General features: G+C 39.3%; 1 protein-coding gene across 3 annotated transcripts in view; it reads right to left on the bottom strand.

The window, feature by feature from the left end:
* Nucleotides 1–24,282, bottom strand: part of DNA2 (DNA replication helicase/nuclease 2) — a 55,363-nt gene that overhangs the window by 18,700 nt on the left and 12,381 nt on the right. For 2 of the 3 annotated variants that reach the window (XM_055324775.1, XM_055324777.1), the window contains exons 6-10: nt 20,755–20,974; nt 13,488–13,605; nt 9,467–9,632; nt 6,352–6,546; nt 4,230–4,460 (exon numbers count right to left, since the gene is read on the bottom strand). In XM_055324775.1, coding sequence (XP_055180750.1) covers nt 4,230–4,460; nt 6,352–6,546; nt 9,467–9,632; nt 13,488–13,605; nt 20,755–20,974 — 930 coding nt within the window. The remainder of the gene's footprint in view (nt 1–4,229; nt 4,461–6,351; nt 6,547–9,466; nt 9,633–13,487; nt 13,606–20,754; nt 20,975–24,282) is intronic. The other variant, XM_055324776.1, reaches the window with a different exon arrangement.

Below are 24,282 nucleotides of genomic sequence, written 5' to 3'. Positions count from 1 at the left end.
AAAAATGGCTACCAGGCCCTAATTCATACTTGCCAATCAGATAATATAAGAACAGTGGATTGGCAAGAAGAGGGGGAAAAGTAGGGAAGGGCATGAGACACTAAGGTCAAAGCAATTAATCAGGAATCTACAATACCTGCTCACAATTCACTAGGCCTTGCTTTGCAATTTAGCCTGGGCTCACCACCCCTAGAAGGATCCTGAGCACATGGTCCCTCTCTCCTCCAATCTGGAACAAAGATCTTTCCTGATGTCTTCTCCCACTCTTCCCCCAGCTCCTAAAACTCTGGGGTTTCCTAGAGTCCCCTCCCTGGTCCCCTGCCCTACTATTTTTTCCTTTGGTTCCATGCCCTCATGTAGCTCTAAATCCCAAATCTACACTTTGACGCCTGACCTCACATTCCTCTTCTACCTCATTGCTCACCCAAGCTTCAGGTCTGGATGTCCAGCAGGCAGCAAATCACTTGGTTAAAACCCAGGCTTTTAAAACTCAATACATTCAAACCTGAACAAATCTTCATCCCTGCTGAATCTGATCCCCATTCTGATTCCAGTCAATAACTCTTGTCTCCATACCATTACCTTATTCCTTCCTTCTCCCATTCCCTTACCTCTTCCCAACCTCCACATCCAATCAGCATCCAAATGTCAGCCAATTTTACTTTCTAAATACTTCTAGAAGTCACTCCATCTTTACTGCCAAAGAAATTACTGCTAGCCTGGACCCTGTAAGTTTCCTGGGGTCTATGCTTTCACTGTCATCTCTATTAATTAATGAGTTCTCACAATGCATCCACAGAAAAATGCAAATCTGATTATTACTCTTCTGTTTAAAACTCTTCAATATATCTGAATAAAGTCACAACATAACATGGTATATGAGACCTTCTATGAACTGACCTCCCGCATCACACACTCTTCTCTTGTTTAAGATTTTATTTATTTATTTGAGAGAGAGCCCTTGCCCAGAAGAGCAGAGGGGGGAGGGGCATAGGGAAATGGAGGAAACTTCTTGCTGAGCAGGGAGCCTTGACTGGGACTCCATCCCAGGGCTCTGAGATCATGACCTGAGCCAAAGGCAGACACTTAACTGACTGAACCACCTAGGAGCCCCTACACTCTCCATCTTTCACATTCCTGCAGTTTCCTGAATACTCCATTTCACAGCATATCACACCATCATGTCTTTATGTGTCATGTTCCTCTGCCTGGCATACTCTTCTCACATTGCTCCATCAGGCTAATTAATCCACCAAATGAAGATCCAGAATGACTTCTTTCAAAAAGCTTTCTCTGAGCCTCCTAAAATTGGGTTAAACATCTCTCACCCATGTTCTCTTCAATTCAAACACTTGTCATATTAGACCAAAAATATGTTTGTCTACCCATAAGATTATAAACTTCTCAAGGTTTTGCAAAGCAGGATAGGCACTAAATAAATAACTGCAAGGGACTACAGGATACTCTAACAGACAAAAGAAACAAGGTGACTTATACTCCGATGTCATGAAACCCAGACTAGGGCTGGTTATGTTTAAACTAGAAATACTGACTGGTAGAGAAGAACCCTGGACAAGTCCAGGGCAGTTACCCAGAAGTCACTGCATTCCAACTGCTGATCTCCATCCATTAAAATATGGCAATGCATAGCCTGCACTTGAATGCACAAAGGCTGGAAGTACAGGAAGAGGGGAATGTAGATATTGGTGAACATGGATAGTGGTCTCAACCACAAACTTTCATGTCAACTACTCTATTTATTTAATATTTTTCTTTAAATGAACTCACTTTGTTTTAACAGAGATAAATATACTTTGTCACAACCACAAACTGGAAAAAAAAAAGTCTCTTTTTAAAAAGACTTTATTTTTAAGTAATCTCTACACCCAACATGGGGCTCGAAACCTACAACTCTGAGATCAAGAGTTGCATGCTTGACTAAGCCAGCCAGGTCCCCAAAACAGTTCTTTTTAGAAGGATAAAATGAAATGGTGAGTGCCCACACTGCTATGAATAAGATTCACAGCTAATAGGGAATCTAGCCTGCCTGCCATTCATGTGTCCTGAGAACTAGATAAAATCAGGTCTACAATTAGTATTATGAAACAGAATATACTAAGCAAAAGTTTAGCAGTTTGGTAGTTTCTCAAAATGTTAAACTCAAAATTAGTACACAGCCCAAGAATTCCATTAATAGGTCTCTACAAAGGAAAATAAAAATATATTCACATAGGGGCGCTTATGTGGCTCAGCTGGTTAAGCACCCGACTCTTGACTTCGGCTCAAGCCATGATCTCAAGGTTCTGAGATCGAACCCCACGTCAGGTTCCATGCTCAGAGGGGAATCTGCTTCTCTCTCCCTAAAATAAATAAATCTTTAAATAAGTAAATAAAGTCTTTAAAAAAAATATATATATATATATATATATTCACGTAAATATTTGTATGTGAGGGATGCCTAAGTGGCTCAGTGATTGAGTGTCTGCCTTCGGCTTGGGGTGTGATCCTTGAGTTCCAGGATCAAGTCCTGCATCAGGTTTCTTGCATGGAGCCTGCTTCTCCTCTGTCTGCCTATGTCTCTACCTCTCTCTGTCTCTCATGAATAAATAAAATGTTTTTAAAAAATCTGTATGTGAATATTTATAGCAACATTACCATAACACCCAAAAAGTGGAAACAATTCAAATGTCCATCAGCTGGTGAATGGATGAGCAAAATGTGGCCTATCCACATAACCGAATATTATTCAGCCATAAAGAAATAAGATATTGATAAATGCCAAAACATAGATGAACCTCAGAAACATTATGCTGAGTAAAAGAAGCTAGGCAAACAAAATAAAACAAAACAAACAAATAATATGTTGTACAGGGTGACCCAGTGGGTTAAGTCTCTGACTCGGCTTAGGTTATGATGTTAGGGTCCTGGGATTGAGCCCCAGAGTTGGGCTCCCCGCTCAGTGGAGAGTCTGCTTATCTCTCTCTCTCTCTCAAATAAGTAAATAAAGTCTTTAAAAAAGAAAGAAAGAAGAAAGAAAGAAAGAAAGAAAGAAAGAAAGAAAGAAAGAAAAGAAAGAAAGAAAGAAAGAAAGAAAAAGAAATATCCAGAAGAGATAAACCCAACAGACAGAAAACAGACTGGTTATTGCCAGGGGCTGGGGAGAGGGGTAGTGACTACGTAATGGGTACATTTTCTTTCAGGGCAATGATACTAGATAGAAGTGACATTTACATAATATACTATGAATGTATTAAATGTCACTGAACTGTACATTTTTAAATGGTTAGTGGTCAATTATAGATTATGTGGCATTACCTCAAAAAAATTTTTTTAAGATTTCATTTATTTATTCATGAGAGACACAGAGAGAAGCAGAGACATGGGCAGAGGGAGAAGCAGGCTCCCCATAAGGAGACCAATGCGGAACTCAATCCCAGGACCCCAAAACCCCAGGACCCTGGGATCATAACCCAAGCCAAAGGCAGATGCTCAACCACTGAATCACCCAGGCACCCTACCTCAATTTTTTTTTTTAAAAAGCAAATGAAGGGGATGTCTGGGTGGCTCAGTGGTTTGGCGCCTGCCTTCGGCCCAGGACATAATCCTGGAGTCCCAGGATAGAGTCCCACATGGGGCTCCCCACATGGAGCCTGCTTCTCCTCCCTCTGCCTGTGTCTCTGCCTCTCTCTGTGTCTCTCATGAATAAATAAATAAAACTTAAAAAATAAAAAATAAATAAAAAAGCGAATGAAGTGGAGCACCTGGCTGGCTCAGCTGGTGGAGTGTGGGACTCTTGATTTCGGGGTTGTGAGTTCAAGTCCTACACTGGGCACAGAGATTACTTAAAAAAGGAGGGGGGTAATGAAGCACTGACACATCCTACTACATAAAGATGAATCTCAAGAACATTGTGCTAAGGGAAAAAAAGCCAGTCACAAAAGGCCACATAGTATAAGATCCCATTTCTATGAAATGTTCAGAACAGGGACATCTATAGGATCAAAAAGGAAACATGATTGCCTGGCGTAGGAGGAATGAATACCAAAGGACACAAGGGTTCTTTTTGGGGTGATGAAAATATTCTTTTCAAAATATGATTTTGGTGATGGCTACACAACTCTAAGCATATACTAAAAACCATGAATAATTGTTTAAATGAATAAACTGTGTATAGTGTGCAACTTATGTATCAATAAAGCTGTTATCCCACCAGAGGGACATTTCATTACCTGTCCAATAAACAGGTTACTGATGTCACGTTAATCTCCTTCACATATCCCCTAGACAAAGCAAATAGTGTTCTCTCTTCTCCACTTAAAATAATCCTATCACCTGCCATTAGATTTGTGACAGGAATGTCACCATTTTTACGTTGAAAATTATGTAAATATTGTCCATCACAAATTGTCTTTACACATTCTGTTCTAATCAGGTTTCCAATGCAGGTGCCACTCTCTTCCCTAAGAAACAGAAAGAAAGACAGTGAGAGAAAGCTTCCATTTACATCATATATAAAAATACTGAATTTGCATTTTCCCACAATTTACTTGTTCATCTGGCCCCTGGAAGCTATAATGTTAATACCTACCCAATCGGTTTTACACTTTCCACAATCTACATTAAAGTGTCAGAAATGCTAAGAAACATTCTATGAGTTTTAAAATAATCCCTCATCAAAAGACATCTGGACAAGTGCTAGGGAGTACATACCTTATTGCATTCACAGGCTGAGAACTCTGAAAACATGTGCATCAGCACTTTGAAGCTTGAACAACATCCCCACTTCCTATGCTGATACACGTAACATTACAAGACAAAATGGTAATGCTTTTCCGGAAGTTGATGTGAAGAAAATAAGTACCTATTTCTTTAGCATTTACAAGAGGATTTATAATTATTGTTACTAAAATAATGGCAAGCAAGTTGATAATTCCACTGCTTCTAAGAAATAAGTATTAAGTATTTACAACCTTTAGACACTACTATTAAGTACAACTTCAAAAGCTTGTTGGCATGTACACTTGACAGTCACTATACTTACGCAGTCTATCAAAAACAACTTAAAAAAAATATAAAAAACAAAACAAAAAAACAAAAAAAAAAAAACAACTTAAATTTTATCCACTGTAATGATTCCTTGTGTTAAAATTTACTATGAAGGAAAAATAAATAAATAAAAATAAACAAAAATAAAAAATTTACTATGAAGGAAATAACAGTCCAATTATTTCTAAAGTTACATTAAAATCAACATTCATGGGATCCCTGGGTGGCGCAGCGGTTTAGCGCCTGCCTTTGGCCCAGGGCGCGATCCTGGAGACCCGGGATCGAATCCCACATCGGGCATCCCGGTGCATGGAGCCTGCTTCTCCCTCTGCCTGTGTCTCTGCCTCTCTCTCTCTCACTGTGTGCCTATCATAAATAAATAAAAAAAAAATATTAAAAAAAAAAAAAATCAACATTCATACTGGAAAGTTATAAATAAGTGGATCAAATGGAATGAAATATTACATGAAGAAAAATACTACGCAAAGACAAAATTACTTTATAAGCAACTTGTAAAAATAGGGACGCCTGGATGGCTCAGCAATTGAGTTTCTGCCTTTGGCTCAGGTCATAATCCCAGGATGCAAGATCAAGTCCCACATCAGGCTCCCTGCGAGGAGCCTGCTTCTCCCTCTGCCTATTTCTCTGCCTCTCTCTGTGTGTCTCTCATGAATAAATAAATAAATCTTAAAAAAAAAAAAAAAAACCTTGTAAAAAATAGATCTCTATAGGAAACAAACGGGGGGGTTGCTGGAAGGGAAGTGGGTAAGGGAATGGGGCAACTAGGTAATGGACATTAAGAAGGGCATGTGATGTAATGAGCACTGGGTTCTGTATGCAACTGATGAATCACTAAACTCTACCTCTGAAACTAAAAAAATTCTTTTTAATTTAAAAAAATTAAAAATATGTCTCACAAAATAAAAGATGGACCAATTTTAGAAAATTTGAATCTGAAAATATGAACTTCTTAAAGACTAGTATTTAAAGTATTAAGTAAAACGTCATTAATTTGTACTAGGATGCTAAAATTCACCTCATATTAAACTTTATCCTCTTTTCACTGATGAAAAAGGACTAATAATTTTTAAAATAAGATTACTCAAGACATATTTAACCTAATGAAAATAGTAGTGCTCCTACTTAGAGACAATTCATTGACAGCCATCTAGAGTTGGCATGAATATACAAAATTGCACATCTCTGCCATGATATCATGTATCCCATATTTTTCCTGATTTTAAATACCATCCCATTAGCTAATCCAAATTACTGAAGTTTTACTGTATTAGATGAACCACTTACATTTCTGAAGCAGGCATTAACCATATATGTTGGTGATTCTTTTTATTATCCTTTGATTGTGACTCCAGGGTTAACATTAGACACCAAAGGCTAAAATACTCCAAGTGTGTAAGCTTTAAATGTTGGGTTTCTTCTTTTATTTTGGGCAGCATGCCAATCGGGACTGAACTGTCATCCGTCTGTTGTTCAACTGCTCTAAAGAAAGATGTATATAAAACATTTCACTGGCTAGCTATAAAAATGAGGTTATTTCTGAAATAAGCATACATATATGATGATCACTGTAACTTTTTTTTTTTTTTTTTAGAGTCAAACACACTTTATTCAGTACAGGAATGTGTGAACAGAAGGGCCTTGGGCAGGGTTCCTGACAAAGAGATCTGCTTCAAACCCTGCTGTAAACGGAGCAAAGGTCATCATATAGACCACTGGGCCCAGAGGGATGATCACTGTAACTTTTAACCACAGGTCCTAATTTTCTTTAAAAGTCATTTCAGGGGATCCCTGGGTGGCTCAGCAGTTTAGCGCCTGCCTTCAGCCCAGGGCGTGATCCTGGAGTCCCGGGATAGAGTCCCACATCAGGCTCCCTGCACGGAACCTGCTTCTCCCTCTGCCTTCTCTGCCTCTCTTTCTGTGTCTCTCTTGAATAAATAAATAAAATATTTTTAATTTTTATATCCTCTCTCTCTCACGAATAAATAAAATCTTTAAAAAAAAAAGTCATTTCAACATTTTATAAGCCAAATAGCTTTTTACAAAACAAAATGCTTACGAAACCCAGTATAACATTTTGCTTTTAAGGACTATCACCCTAATAGCTACTTAAGTTTGGTATACTCTAGTTTTCATTCCTATAATTATAGCAATTTTATACATTGTGTACACCTGCATCTCTCAAAGTCACAATTTGTACATCCAGCTCTGTGCCAGTAAAGTCAACATAAAAACACGGATAATTACATAGAGTATCAATTATGCTTAATGTAAATTTTTCAATTTTTAGTATATGTGCAGCTGAAGCGAGCACTAATTTTTGTTTTTATACAGAAACAAGTGTTATAGGACAGCATACAAAACATAGAGAATAAAACAAGATTTCAAAAAAAAATGCTTCTCCTATAGGCCCAAACGTCCCAGAGTTCATGCGCCTTTGCATTAAAAGAGCTTTTGTATGATATACTTTGAAAAGTCCTTTATGGGGATTTTTTTTTAAAGATTTTATTTATTTATTCATGAGAGACAGAGAGAGAGGCAGAGACACAGACAGAGGGAGAAGCAGGATCCATGCAGGGAGCCCAATGTGGGACTGGATCCCAGGACTCCAGTATCACGCCCTGGGCCAAAGGCAGGTGCTAAACCGCTGAGCCACCCAGCCATCCCCTTTTTTTCCCCCTAAAGATTTATTATTCGTTCATGAGAGACACAGAGAGAGAAAGGCAGAGACATAGGCAGAAGGAGAAGCAGGCTCCCCATAGGGAGCCCGATGCAAGACTCAAGCACAGATCCTGGGATCACACCCTAAGCCGAAGGCAGACGCTCAATCATTGAGCCACCAAGGCATCCCCCTTTGTGGGAATTCTTAGGCTGAACTGGAACTTTGGTCTTGATTTGATCTTGTTTCCTACTCTATATATACATCTAACTACTTTTTGTGTCCTTAAAAACACTTACTGACCTATGAAGGTATAAATACAAACCACGTTTTATGACACCTGAAAAACTTTCCCTATGTAGAAAAATAGATACATAGGTGCCTGACTGGCTTAGTAGGTGGAACATGCAACTCTTGATCTCAGGATTGTAAATTAGAGCCCTATGCTGGGTGTAGAGATCACTTAAAAAATCTTAAAAATGGATGCCTGGGTGGCTCAGCAATTAGGTACTTGCCTTTGGCTCAGGGCGAGATCCTGGGGTTCCAGGATCTAGTCCCACATCGGGCTCCCTGCATGGAACCTGCTTCTCTCTCTGCCTGTGTCTCTGGCTCTCTCTCTCTGGCTCTCTGGCTCTCTCTCTCTCTCTCTCTCTCTCTCTATGTCTCTCATGAATAAATAAGTAAAATTTTTTTAAAAATCCTAAAAAAAGAAAAATAGACATATATAAACAGGAAGACAAGTCTGTTGAATTATTTCAAACTATATGTCTGAAAGAACCAATTTCCCCGTTTTTTTTTTTAAATTTTATTTATTTATTCATGAGAGACATAGTGGGGGGTGGGGGGCAGAGATACAGGCAGAGGGAGAAGCAGGCTCCATGCTGGGAGCCCAATGTGGGACTCAATCCTAGGTCTCCAGGATCAGGCCCTGGACTGAAGGCGGTGCTAAACCACTGAACTACCTGGGCTACCCCAATTTTCTTGTTTTTAACTACACAAGGCATAAAACTAAAATAGCAATTAGGAAATAGAAGAATTCAGGGTACCTGGGTGGCTCAGTGGTTGAGCGTCTACTTTCGGCTCAGGGCGAGATCCGGGGTCTGGGGATCAAGTCCCATACAGAGCTCCCTGTGAGGAGCCTGCTTCTCCCTCTATGTCTCTCATGAATAAATAAATAAAATCTTAAAAAAAAAAAAAAGAAGAAGAAGTCTTAAAGTCTTATTTAAGAAACGCTATATAATATTTAAAATTCCTATACTTCCTTTTTTAAGATTTTATTTTTCAGGGCAGCCCGGGTGGCTCAGCCGTTTAGTGCCTGCCTTCAACCCGGGGCCTGGTCCTGGAGACCTGGGATCGAGTCCCACATCAGGCTCCCTGCATGGAGCCTGCTTCTCCCTCTGCCTCTGTCTCTGCCTCTCTCTCTCTCTCTCTGTGTGTGTCTCTCATGAATAAATAAAATCTTAAAAACAAAAAGATTTTATTTTTCAGCTATCTCTACACCCTACATTTTTTCAAACTTAAAACCCAAAATCAAGTCACATGCTCCACCAAATGAGCCAGCTAGGTGCCCCTGTACTACATCTTTCTTACCCAGATTCGATTAAGTCCTAAAATTATTTCAGTTCCCCAGAAACTATTTGTAGCAAGATTAAAATAACCACTTTTGGAAAAAGTTTAAAAGGCATTCTATTATTGAGTTAACACTGAATTGGAATTAATACTTTTGAAAGACAATGTTTTTACCTGCTATAAAGAGCACAATTGCCAATTTGTGAACAATATTTACAAGATTGCTGGTCTTCAATTATTTGTGGCAAAGGAGCAAGCTTTGTCTTTTCCTTTTCAATAGCAGATTTACTAATACGGTGAAACAAAGAGAATGCCATCTGGTTTCTTAGCCTTAATAATTCTGTGAGGAAAAAAAGGGAAGGAGGTGTTTAAGAATTAAGTGAAGTTTATTATATATCTTTCTCATGTAAAACTTCAAGATTTAAAAACATAAAATGAACATTTGTATTTCCCATTACACTAGACACTATGAACATTTCGGTGTATATTTCCTTAAATTTTTGTTTACTTGATAAGTTCTTTTAAACAACCATATATCTCATAACTGATAAATATTGTGAAGCTGGTATTTCTAGCTAAATGCTAAGGATAAATACAGCTATCTAGAGTGTCTAAATACAAGTTTATTTTTTTTAATATTTTTTTAAGATTTATTTATTTATTTGTTTGTTTATTTATTTATTCATTCATTCATTCATTCATTCAAAGAGACCGAAAGAGAGGCAGAGACACAGGCAGAGGGAGAAGCAGGCTCCATGCAGGGAGCCCGACGCGGTACTTGATCCCAGGTCTCCAGGATCACACCCCGGGCTGCAGGTGGCGCTAAACCGCTGTGCCACCGGGGCTGCCCACAAGACAAGTTTAAAATAAATTTTTATATAATAAAATTTTAAAAGGTTAAAGATGTTTTCAATTATACAGTATATTGTTAAAATTCTTCTTAAAAAGAACAGCTATACGCCAATAAATTAGGCAATCTAGAAGAAATGGACGCATTCCTGGAAAGCCACAAACTACCAAAACTGGAACAGGAAGAAATAGAAAACCTGAACAGGCCAAAAACCAGGGAGGAAATTGAAGCAGTCATCGAAAACCTCCCAAGACACAAAAGTCCAGGGCCAGATGGCTTCCCAGGGGAATTCTATCAAACGTTTAAAGAAGAAACCATACTTATTCTACTAAAGCTGTTTGGAAAGATAGAAAGAGATGGAGTACTTCCAAATTCGTTCTATGAGGCCAGCATCACCTTAATTCCAAAACCAAACAAAGACCCCACCAAAAAGGAGAATTACAGACCAATATCCCTGATGAACATGGATGCAAAAATTCTCAACAAGATACTAGCCAATAGGATCCAACAACACATTAAGAAAATTATTCACCATGACCAAGTAGGATTTATCCCCGGGACACAAGGCTGATTCAACACTCGTAAAACAATCAATGTGATTCATCATATCAGCAAGAGAAAAACCAAGAACCATATGATCCTCTCATTAGATGCAGAGAAAGCATTTGACAAAATACAGCATCCATTCCTGATCAAAACTCTTCAGAGTGTAGGGATAGAGGGAACATTCCTCAACATCTTAAAAGCCATCTACGAAAAGCCCACAGCAAATATCATTCTCAATGGGGAAGCACTGGGAGCCTTTCCCCTAAGATCAGGAATAAGACAGGGACGTCCACTCTCACCACTGCTATTCAACATAGTATTGGAAGTCCTAGCCTCAGCAATCAGACAACAAAAAGACATAGACATTAAAGGCATTCAAATTGGCAAAGAAGAAATCAAATTCTCCCTCTTCGCCGATGACATGATACTCTACATAGAAAACCCAAAAGCCTCCACCCCAAGATTGCTAGAACTCATACAGCAATTTGGTAGCGTGGCAGGATACAAAATCAATGCCCAGAAATCAATGGCATTTCTATACACTAACAATGAGACCTTAGAAAGAGAAATTAAGGAGTCAATCCCATTTACAATTGCACCCAAAAGCATAAGATACCTAGGAATAAACCTAACCAAAGAGGTAAAGGATCTATACCCTAAAAACTAAAGAACTTCTGAAAGAAACTGAGGAAGACACAAAGAGATGGGAAAATATTCCATGTGCATGGATTGGCAGAATTAATATTGTGAAAATGTCAACGTTACCCAGGGCAATTTACACGTTTAATGCAATCCCTATCAAAATACCATGGACTTTCTTCAGAGAGTTAGAACAAATTATTTTAAGATTTGTGTGGAATCAGAAAAGACCCCAAATAGCCAGGGGAATTTAAAAAAAAAAAAACATATCTGGGGGCATCACAATGCCAGATTTCAGGTTGTACTACAAAGCTGTGGTCATCAAGACAGTGTGGTACTGGCACAAAAACAGACACATAGATCAATGGAACAGAATAGAGAACCCAGAAGTGGACCCTGAACTTTATGGTCAACTAATATTCGATAAAGGAGGAAAGACTATCCATTGGAAGAAAAGTCTCTTCAATAAATGGTGCTGGGAAAATTGGACATCCACATGCAGAAGAATGAAACTAGACCACTCTCTTTCACCATACACAAAGATAAACTCAAAATGGATGAAAGATCTAAATGTGAGACAAGATTCCATCAAAATCCTAGAGGAGAACACAGGCAACACCCTTTTTGAACTCAGCCACGGTAACTTCTTGCAAGATACATCCACGAAGGCAAAAGAAACAAAAGCAAAATGAACTATTGGTCCTTCATCAAGATAAGAAGCTTTTGCACAGCAAAGGATACAGTCAACAGAACTCAAAGACAACCTACAGAATGGGAGAAGATACTTGCAAATGATGTATCAGATAAAGGGCTAGTTTCCAAGATCTATAAAGAACTTATTAAACTCAACACCAAAGAAACAAACAATCCAATCATGAAATGGGCAAAAGACATGAAGAGAAATCTCACAGAGGAAGACACAGACATGGCCAACATGCACATGAGAAAATGCTCTGCATCACTGGCCATCAGGGAAATACAAATCAAAACCACAATGAGATACCACCTCACACCAGTGACAATGGGGAAAATTAACAAGACAGGAAACCACAAATGTTGGAGAGGATGCGGAGAAAAGGGAACCCTCTTACACTGTTGGTGGGAATGTGAACTGGTGCAGCCACTCTGGAAAACTGTGTGGAGGTTCCTCAAAGAGTTAAAAATAGACCTGCCCTACGACCCAGCAATTGCACTGTTGGGGATTTACCCCAAAGATACAGAAGCAATGAAACGCTGGGACACCTGCACCCCGATGTTTATAGCAGCAATGTCCACAATAGCCAAACTGTGGAAAGAGCCTCGGTGTCCATCGAAAGATGAATGGATAAAGAAGATGTGGTCTATGTATACAATGGAATATTACTCAGCCATTAGAAACGACAAATACCCACCATTTGCTTGGACATGGATGGAACTGGAGGGTATTATGCTGAGTGAAGTAAGTCAATCGGAGAAGGACAAACATTATATGTTCTCATTCATTTGGGGAATATAAATAATAGTGAGAGGGAATAGAAGGGAAGGGAGAAGAAATGTGTGGGAAATATCAGAAAGGGAGACAGAACATAAAGACTCATAACTCTGGGAAACGAACTAGGGGTGGTGGAAGGGGAGGAGGGCGGGGGTGGGGGTGAATGGGTGACGGGCACTGAGGGGGGCACTTGACGGGATGAGCACTGGGTGTTATTCTGTATGTTGGTAAATTGAACACCAATAAAAAATAAATTTATTATAAAAAATATATAAAAAATAAAAATAGAAAAAAAAATACAACTAGGGCAGCCAGGGTGGCTGAGCAGTTTAGCGCCACCTTCAGCCCAGGGCGTGATCCTGGAGACCCGGGATCGAGTCCCAAGTCAGGCTACCTGCATGGAGCCTTCTCCCTCTGCCTGTGTCTCTGCCTCTCTGTGTGTCTCTCATGAATAAATAAATAAAATATTTTTAAAAAATAAAAAATACAACTAAAAATACATAAATAAGCAAATAAGCAAATAAATAAAACCACAACCACACATTATAACCTATTTTAGGCCTAGCAAATACAGTGAATGATTTTCAGGTATATATACCTGATTACTAAAGGTTAAAGGTTACTAAAGGTTAAAGGAAAAACCAAACAAATAAAACCCAGGGAAGTAAATTGAGAAAAAACAACTCTACCTCTTTTATCAAGATGGTTGGCAGGCACAGGGTACATGTTGCCAGTCTTGAGGTAAAGGAGCAGGCCGGCCTCTGGGTCAGCTCTCCTCTCTTGGCTCAGCAGTGTATACAAAACAAGCTGTGAAAACACTGTATGTTTTGTCAAATAAAAACTTTAACTTTCACGTGTGCATGTGTGTTCAGCAATCAACACATAACTATAATATTTTTTTCATAATTATAATTTTAAAATAAAAAAGTCAGGGTGCCTGGGTGTTGGGTCAGTATCCAACTGTGGGTTTTGACTCAGGTCATGATCTCACAGGTTATGGGATCCAGCCTCATGACCAGCTCCTTGCTCATCAGGGAGTCTGCTTGAAAGATTCTCCCCCTCTACCCCTACCCCCTCCTCGCAACACACATGCACACACTCATACTTTCTCTGCTCTCTCATTATCTCTAAAAATGAATAAGTAAATCTTAAAAAAATAATAAATAAAAATTAAAAAAAATAAAAACGTCAGTTATTTCCATTTTGAAAATAACATAAAGCAAATTAGCAGAGGTAATACAATAATTCCATGACAAATACTTAACTTCTACAACATGAACACTGTTTATGCTTCTCAATTTTACACAAAGAAGAAATACATTGAATTTTTCTTAGATAGTAAATATTTAGGTTTCCAATAAATTAAAGAGGAAAATTAACTGAACTATATTTTACATTGTGAAGTTAACAGTCTTTACACACTATTTTCAGGATGCCTGGGTGGCTCAGTTTAGCGCCTGCCTTCGGCCCAGGGCGTGATCTTGGAGTCCCAGGATCGGGGCCCACAGCATGGAGCCTGCTTCTCCCTCTGCCTATGTCTCTGCCTGTGTGTGTGTGTGTGTGTGTGTGTGTGTAATGAATAAATAAAATCTTTAGAAAAAACAAAACAAAACACTATTTTCCCTGTTTAAAATAAGTGAATTAGGAGCATCTGAGTGGTTCAGTCCATTAAGCATCTGCCTTCAGCTCAGGTCGTGATGTCAGGGTCCTGGGATCAAGGCCAGCATCAGGCTCCCCACTCAGTGGGAAGCCTGCTTCTCCCTCTCCCTTGCCCTTCCTCCCCACCACCCCTGCTCTTGCTCTCTCGTTATCTCTCCCTCAAATAAATAAATAAAATATTTTTTAAAACTTGATTAAATAAGTGAACTAAATGCTAAAATGCATATTATTTATGTCATAGTTACTGGGACAACTAAATGAGGCTAACTTTACAGAGTTCACTGGGTTTGCAGAGCATGAGTCACTATTAACTGCGTTAAATGTATGTGGTGCTCTCCAGAGAAACCACCTAAGACAAGTTAGAAACAGCTGCTTTATAGTTCATGAAAACACCGTAGCAACAACAGCAAATCATTTAGTCATATACAACCTACAAACAAGATAATATGCTTTCCAAGAGAATTCCAAGGTTAAAATGTTGAATGATTTATGTCTTTGTTTGGTTGGTTTTTAGTAGGCTCCACACCCAGCGTGGAGCCCAATATGGGGCTTGAACTCAGGACCCGGAGATTAAGACTTGAGCAGAGATCAAGAGCTGGAAGCTTAACCAACTAAGCCACCCAGATGCCCCTGATTTATGTTTTTAAACCATAAAATTTCAGGGGCGCCTGGGTAGCTCAGTCAGTTAAGTGTCTGCCATTTGTTCAGGTCATGATCTCAGGGTCCTGGGATGGAGCCCTGCATCAAGTAGTGAGCCTGCTTAGCCCAATCTTACCCTCCTCCCGCCTCCATCCTCGCTCATGCTCTCTCTCAAATAAATAAATAAATCATAAAATCATAAATACCAAGACCAGTCATTATAATTAACATGCCTAGGTAGGTCAACTTATAACAAGATTCTTGTTTTCTTTTTTCTTAAGATTTTATTTATTTATTCATGAGAGACACACAGAGAGAGAGAGAGGCAGGGACACAGGCAGAGGGAGAAGGAGAAGCAGGCTCCATGCAGGGAGCCCGACGTGGGACTCGATCCCAGGTCTCCAGGATCAGGCCCTGGGCTGAAGGCAGTGCCAAACCGCTGAGCCACCCGGGCTGCCCAGATTACTGTTTTCTAAGCTATATTTAAAATGTAATGGGGCACCTGGCTGGCTCAGTAGATAAAGCATGTAACTCTTGATCTCAGGATCATAAAGACTATAGAGATTACTTAAAGTAATATCTTTAACTAAATAAATTTAATCTAATATAGCATTATCTGCAGCATATATATTAATTTTATCTATAAATTCATCATTAAGTGCCCAAAACAGGCTTATAAAAACCAAAAAAAAAAAACAAATTTATTGATTTTTGTTATTTTGTTCCTATCAAAAATAGTAGTATTTGTCAAAAATAAACTACTATGACTTTACCAAAATAAAAAGCTTTTACACAGCAAAGAAAACCATCAACAGGGGTGCCTGGGTGGCTCAGCAGTTAAGCGTCTGCCTTCAGCTCTGGGCATGATCCCAGAGTCCCAAGATCGAGTCCCACATCAGGCTACCTGCATGGAGCCTGCTTCTCCCTCTGGCTCTACCTATCCCTCTGTCTCTCATGAATAAATAATATCTTAAAAAAAAATCAACAAAATGAAAAAGCAACCTACTGAATGAGAGAAGGTATCTGCAAATGATATATCCCAAAAAAGGTAATATTCAAAATATATAAATAACTTATAGGGATGCCTGGATGGCTCAGCAGTTTAGTGTCTGCCTTTGGCTCAGGGTATAATCCTGGGATCCAAGATCCAGTCCCGCATCGGGCTCCCTAAGGGGAGCCTGCTTCTCCCTCTGTGTCTCTGCCCCTCTCTCTCTCTGTGTCTCTCATGAATAAATAAATAAATCTTTAAAAAAAAAAAAGAACTTAAACAACTCAACCCAAAAAAGCAAATAATCTGATTAAAAAATGGGCAGAGGGATCCCTGGGTGGCTCAGTGGTTAAGCATCTGCCTTCAGCTCAGCGCGTGATCCTGGAGTCACGGGATTGGGTCCCATGTCAGGCTCTTGCATGGAGTCTGCTTCTCCCTCTGCCTGTGTCTCTGCCTCTCTTTCTCTCTGTGTCTCTCATGAATAAATAAATAAAATCTTAAAAAAAAAAAAAAATGGGCAGAGAGGGATCCCTGGGTGGCGCAGCGGTTTAGTGCCTGCCTTTGGCCCAGGGCGCGATCCTGGAGACCCAGGATCGAATCCCGCGTCGGGCTCCCAGTGCATGGAGCCTGTTTCTCCCTCTGCCTGTGTCTCTGCCTCTCTCTCTCTCTCTATCATAAATAAATAAAAAAAAATTTTTTTTTTAAATTTTTAAAAATGGGCAGAGATCCTGAAGAGACATTTTTCTATAGAAGACCTATAGATAGCCAACAAACACATTAAAAAATGCTCAGTGAGGGATCCCTGGGTGGCGCAGCGGTTTGGCACCTGCCTTTGGCCCAGGGCGCGATCCTGGAGACCCGGGATCGAGTCCCACGTCGGGCTCCCGGTGCATGGAGCCCGCTTCTCCCTCTGCCTGTGTCTCTGCCTCTCTCTCTCTGTGTGTGTGACTATCATAAATAAATAAAAAAAATTAAAAAAAAATGCTCAGTGTCAGGAAAATGCAAATCAAAACCACAATAAGATATCATCTTACATCTATTAAAATGGCTAGAATCACAAGGACAAGAAATAACAAGTGTTCACAAGGATATGGAGAAAAAGGAACACTGTTGGTGGGAATGCAAATTGGTACAGCCATTGCAGAAAACAGCACAGAAGTCCCGCAAAAAATTAAAAATAGAAATAATATACAATCCAGTAATTCCACTACTAGGTATTTACCCACAGAATGCAAAAACATTAATTTGAAAAAAATATATGCACCGCTATGTTCAGTGCAACATTATATACAATAGCCAAGATATGGAAACAACTTAAGTGTCCAATTTTTTTATTTTTTCTTTTTTAAAAAATTTAAATTCAATTAAGTGTCCACTGATAGATGAATAGATAATTCTTTTTTTTTTTAATTTTTATTTATTTATGACAGTCACACAGATAGAGAGAGAGAGGCAGAGACACAGGCAGAGGGAGAAGCAGGCTCCATGCACCGGGAGCCCGATGTGGGATTCGATCCCGGGTCTCCAGGATCGCGCCCTGGGCCAAAGGCAGGCGCTAAACCACTGCGCCACCCAGGGATCCCGATAGATGAATAGATAAAGAAGATGTGGTGTTTATATATAATGGAATACTACTCAGACATAAGAAATGAGATCTTGGGCAGCCCGGGTGGCTCAGCGGTTTGGCGCCACCTTCAGCCCAGGGCCTGATCCTGGAGACCCAGGATCCAGTCCCACGTCCGGCTCCCTGCATGGAGCCTGCTTCTCCCTCTGCCTGTGTCTCTGCCTCTCTCTCTGTCTCTTATGAATAAATAAATAAAATCTTTAAAAATAAATGAGATCTTGCCATGTGTCACACCATGGATGGACCTAGAGGTCTTATGGTAAAATAAGTCAGATGCAGAAAGACAAATACCATAGGATTTCCCTTATACATAAGATCTAGGGATCCCTCGGTGGCGCAGTGGTTTGGCACCTGCCTTTGGCCCAGGGCGTGATCCTGGAGACCCAGGATCGAATCCCACGTGGGGCTCCTGGTGCATGGAGCCAGCTTCTCCCTCTGCCTATGTCTCTGCCTCTCTCCCTCTCTCTCTCTGTGACTATCATAAATAAATAAAGCTTTAAAAAAAAAAAAAATACATAAGATCTAAAAGCAAAACAAATGAACAAACAAAATGCAGAAAGAGGTAAAGAGATGGGCAAAATGGCTAAAGGGGAGTGAGAGATACAGGTTTCCAGTTATGGAATGAGTAAGTCATGGAGATAAAAGGTACAGCCTAAGAAATACAGTCAATAGCACTATAATAGCAGTGTATGGTGACTGATGGTAGCTACACTTGTGGTTAACATTGCATAACATAATGAAGTTCTCAATTACTGTATTGTACACCTGAAACTAATACAACATTGCATACCAGCTATACGTCAATTTAAAAAAAAAACAGCAGTGCTTGTGAAACTTGTCATTAAAAAAAAAAGTAGTTTTCAGTCTCCTATGCATAGAGTACATTTCTTCAAATCTTTGATTTCAAAAACAACTTTTCTTGTATGCATGATTTTCCTTCCTCAAGAAGGCTTATTTACTTACTTTTTAAGATTTATTTATTCATGAGAGACACAGAGAGAGAGGCAGAGACACAGGCAGAGAGAGAAACAGGCTCCATGCAGGGAGCCTGATATGGGACTTGATCTTGGACAAGGATCATGGTCTAAGCCAAAGGCAGATGCTCAACTGCTGAGCCACCTATGCGTCCCAAGAAGGCTTTAATCTAGTTAAATCTTTACTTCATCATTTTAGCCATTTCTATATTACCAAAGTGAAAAGCTCGAGTCTTCTAATTGCAGAAGCCTATTTTTTCCTCCACCTCTAATATCTGTAAAACCCGATAAGAGGAGAAACACCAATTCCCAAACAGAAAAGCCTGCATGAGAACCTTTGGTGTTGGGATTATATAATTCGGTATTCTGAATTCAAATATTTAATCACGGGGGATCCCTGGGTGGCTCAGCGGTTTCGCGCCTGCCTTTGGCCCAGGGCGCGATCCTGGAGTCCCAGGATCGAGTCCCGCGTCGGGCTCCCGGCATGGAGCCTGCTTCTCCCTCTGCCTGTGCCTCTGCCTCTCTCTCTCTCTCTATGTCTATCATAAATAAATAAAAATAAATCTTTAAAAAAAAACAAATATTTAATCACTGATTATATAATTCGGTATTCTGAATCCAAATATTACTTTATATAAAATCTGTGGAAGTTGCCTGTGTCTATGCCTCTCTCTGTGTGTGCCTCTCATGAATAAATGAATAAAAACTTAAAAAAGGGGGGGGGGGATGCCTGGGTGGCTCAGCAGTTGAGCATCTGCCTTCGGCTCAGAGCATGATCCCAGAGTTCCAGGATCGAGTCCCACATCGGGCTCCCTGCATGGAGCCTGCTTCTCCCTCTGCCTGTGTCTCTGCCTCTGTTTCTGTCTCTCATGAATAAATAAATAAAATCTTAAAACAAAATAAAATAAAATAAAATAAAAAATAAAATCTTAAAACAAAAATCTGTTGAACCTCAAAAAAAAATCTGAAATAATGTGTGAGATTCCAAGGGAAAAAGGAAATTTGTTTTGTTTCGTTTGAATTTTTTTTTTGAAGAAAAAATTGGGCTGAAGGCAGCGCTAAACCACTGAGCCACCCGGGCTGCCCTATATATTTCGTTTTAGATAATAATCATAAAAATCATATTAAAAGTAAAAAATAAAACAATGGATGCAGACTAATGTTTCTTAAGAGTATCCTATGTTAGATGTTACATGAAAAAATAGCTCCATAGTAAATTAAGCTTAGGAAATGCTGGAAATGCTTTAAACATACCTAAAACAAATCTGTATTACTCTGATTTCTCATCAACTTTAATAGGCTAACATGAATTAAATTTCCAGATACAGGGGCACTTGGGTGGCTCAGTGGTTGAGCATCTGCCATTGGCTCAGGTCGTGATCCAGGGGTCCTGGGATCAAGTCCCAATCAGGCTCCTTACAGGGAGGCTGCTTCTCCCTCAGCCTATGTCTCTACCTCTCTCTGTGTCTCTCATGAATAAATAAAATTTTTAAGTAAATAAAGAAATCTCCAAATAGGGACCCCTGGGTGGCCTAGTAGTTGGGCATCTGCCTTTGGCTCAAGACGTGATCCTAGGATCCAGGATTGAGTCCTGCACTGAGCTCCTCGCAGGGAGCCTGCTTCTCCCTCTGTGTCTTCTGCCTCTCTTTCATGAATAAATGAATAAAGTCTTTAAAATAAATAAATAAATGCATAAATAAATAAGTCTCCAAATATACTTGGTTTCTGCAACTTTTATCAGCAAGGAATTCTTTTTTTAGGGGTATCTGTTTAGTAGTTTGGCAGCATAAACTTGGCAAAACTGGCTTACAAATTCAGCTGTTGTAATTCTTTGCTAGAGAAAACTTTCTGCTGTAGCCATGTATACACTTACAAGCAAATCTGAGTACTCTAGATACATCACAAATTGAGAACTACTATATGAAACTTAAATAAAAATTACCCAAATTGAACCAAAATATATAAAGCTAAAAAAAAAAAAAAAAATATATATATATATATATATAAAGCAAACCTACATTTTTAAGTATACCAAATATTCAGACAATTTTCTTATTAAGATTTATACCTACCTGACTACGGTGTTCAATAGAATTTAATTCTTTGCCAGTTTTAAGTTCCAATGGCATTATCTTATATTTCGTTTTACATCCTCGATGTATTTTCACACCAACTGTGACATCTATTTTGCCTTTCAACCCAAACCTAGGGGACCAAATGCTTTCTTCAATATCCAATGAGTTTATGACTTCAATATTACATGTTGAATTATTGTTATTACCATCACTTGGCCTAAAAATTGAAACACAAATATACTTCATTAGAACACTTAGCATACAGGCACCTGACTGGCTCAGGGGTTGAGTGTCTGCCTTTGGCTCAGGGAGTGATCCCGGGGTCCTGGGATTGAGTCTCACACTGGGCTCTCCACCAGGAGCCTGCTCCTGCCTATGTCTCTGCCTCTCTGTGTCTCTCATGAATAAATTTTTTAAATCTTGAAAAAAAAAAAAAAGAACAAAGAACACTTAGCATGTTTCTCAAATGCTGGTATTGATTCTATTACACACAGAAAATGTGGGGATGGGAAACCATCAACATACCCTTACAGCAGTGATTCTCAAAGTGTGGTGCCTATGGGAGCAGCATCAGCATTGCCTGGGAGCTTGTAATAACAGCAAATTCTCAGGTTCTACTCTAGACCTACTCAGTCAAAAGCTCTGCAGGTGAAGCCCAGCAATTTGTTTTACAAATCACTCTACAAGTGATTCTGATGCATGCTCAAGATAGAGAACCACTGTCCTAGAGCCATTTCAGGATGCTTCAAATATAATCTCCAGGAATATAAGTATACTTCTGCAATCTTTGAAAAAGACAACAGAGGAATTCAGGGAAGCTACAACTCATCTGAAATTTTTTTTTTCATCTGAAATTTCTTAAATATTATTTTGTCTTTTCTCCCCAAATGTTATCTAATCATGTTACATATTCAAATATGCTCCCATGAAATAAAGCAAACTTTATTATTCATAAAATGTCACATGTATATTTAATAGAAATAATGAAATTGAACTTTGCTACTAAAATTTATTCCCCTAGAAAATGAAATAATGTGATTTTAGACTTACATCTGTGGAATAAATGACAGTATTTCAATTTAACTATTATGATTTTAATCAACATAATGCTGTAAAACTCCTTCAAGAACCACCTGATGGGGCAGCCCGGACGGCTCAGTGGTTTAGCACCACCTTCAGCCAGGGCATGAACTTGGGGACCCAGGATCAAGTTCCATGTCAGGCTCCCTGCATGGAGCCTCCTTCTCCCTCTGCCTGTGTCTCTGCCTCTCTCTGTGTGTGTGCATCTCTCATGAGTAAATAAATAAAATCTTTAAAAAAAAAAAAAAAGAACTACCTGATGGAGAATATGATTATCATGAAGATGAAGAAAATATATACTTACTACCTATGGGTGAGAAGGTTGTTTCTTCAAATGTGCTAAAGTTTTGCTGTTTGTTTTTTTTTAAAACACTGGCTATAAACTGCTGTGAAAATGACACAAGCTAAAATACAGAGGAGCGCTTCCTTCACAAACAAACATAAAAGATTCCTTTGGAAATAAACGAAACAAAAGTAATCTTACACCAAGATACAGAGATGAGAACACTGGGCTGGGAATCAAGAATCTTTACTGTAGGGACACCGGGGTGGCTCAGGTTGAGCGGCTGCCTTCCGCTCAGGGCATGATTCTGGGATCCAGGATCAAGTCCCACATCGGGCTCCTGTGAAGAGCCTGCCTCTCCTTCTGCCTATGTCTCTGCCTCTGTGTGTGTGTGTGTGTCTCTCATGAATAAATAAATAAATCTTAAAAAAAAAAAAAAAGAATCTTTACTGTAGGGTGCCTGGGTGGCTCAGTGGTTGAGCATTTGCCTTTGGCTCAGAGCATGATCCTGGGGTTCTCGGTCGTCTCACAGGGAGCCTGTTCCTCCCTCTGCCTCTCTCTGTCTTCATGAATAAATAAATGAAATCTTTAACAACAACAACAAAAAGAATCTTTACTGTAGACTTAGCTCCACCACCGGTTTTTGATATAAAACCTGGATAAGTCACACCACTCACTGGACCTCAATCTCCTTATTTGAAATCTAGGAGTTGATCTCAAAAATCCCTTTCAGGGGACACCTGGGTGGCTCAGCAGTTGAGTGCCTGCCTTTGGCTCGGGGAGTGATCCCAGAGTCTGAGGATCGAATCCCGCAAACGGCTCCCTGCATGAAGCCTGCTTCTCCCTCTGCCTGTATTCTGCCTCTCTCTGTGTGTCTCATAAATAAATAAATAAAATCTTTTTACAGAAACAAATCCCTTTTAGGTCAAAGACAACTCTGAATCCCACACTTTTCCTGGCTTCCTAATACGCCTCTTGCAGGCTACCAAATTCCTCACTAGTCCATCAAAAGCCTCCTCAGCCTCCTTCAATGGATTCTTCTCCTCTCTCCCTCTGTCATTACACAGCACACTCCTACCTGCTAGAGTTCTGCGCCTCTCCCATTGCCCTACATGCCCTCTCTAAGCAATGCCCTCCAGGTCTGTTTTCAACTACTACCACTAGAGTATTCTTGGAGGGCTTTAGTCTCCCTGTAATACCAGTACCTAGCACAATCCTGAGCACAGATAGGGCAGCCCAGGTGGCTCAGTGGTTTAGCACCGCCTTCCGCACAGGGTGTAATCCTGGGGTCCCAGAATCGGGTTCCGCATCGGGCTCCCTGCGTGGAGCCTGCTTCTCCCTCTGCCTGTGTCTCTGTCTCTCTCTCTCTGTCTCTCATTGGTAAATAAATAAAATCTTTTAAAACATAAATAAATAAATAAATAAATAAATAAATAAATAAATAGATAGATAGATAGATAGATAGATAGATAGATAGATAGATAACCAAAAGAAAAAACACGCAGATAACATGCTAAAACAATGAAACAGTAAAAGAAAAGCTAGTATCTGAAAAAAGGAAAAAGGATATCCACTACAACTTTAATTCTCAAGCGAATTTAAATGACTCCAAAGTAAATAATAAGAAATAGAAAGGTGCATACTGAGGGACAGTAACGAAGTATAAAGAAATAGGAACAACAGAAAACAAAAATTAAGTCTGTAATTATTACAGATAATCAGTAGAGACTAGAATGACAGAAATACTACAAAACAATGAAAGAAATCAGGAAAAGAATGACTACTTAATAAATACATATCTGTTTATCACAGTGAAGACTAAGGCACCGAGACCCACCCACTCCTCTAGACAGAGGCAATCTGCTCCAAAGAAAGCAGATTTTCTAAGTTTAACCCACTTATTACAGCTTTTTTTCTTCCTTAAGGGAGAGAGCTACTGGTAAATTTAAGGCCATCACAGAAAAAAAGAATATGAAAAATAAACCCAATCTGAACAGCAAGATAAGCCTCATTTTTTTACTACTACTATTATTAAAATGTGTATCAAAATCCTGACAAACTGATTGTGGTGATGGTTACACAACTCTACAAACACAATGAAAGTCACTGAATTATAAATAATAATAATTAAATAAAAATAATTGAAATCTCGATACAGGGCA

The sequence above is a fragment of the Nyctereutes procyonoides genome, unplaced genomic scaffold (genome assembly GCF_905146905.1).
Source record: "Nyctereutes procyonoides isolate TBG_1078 unplaced genomic scaffold, NYPRO_anot_genome, whole genome shotgun sequence".
NCBI classification, from domain to species: Eukaryota; Metazoa; Chordata; class Mammalia; order Carnivora; family Canidae; genus Nyctereutes; species Nyctereutes procyonoides.
Note: the sequence above shows the minus strand (reverse complement) of the source record. Positions and strands in the feature narration are given on the sequence as shown.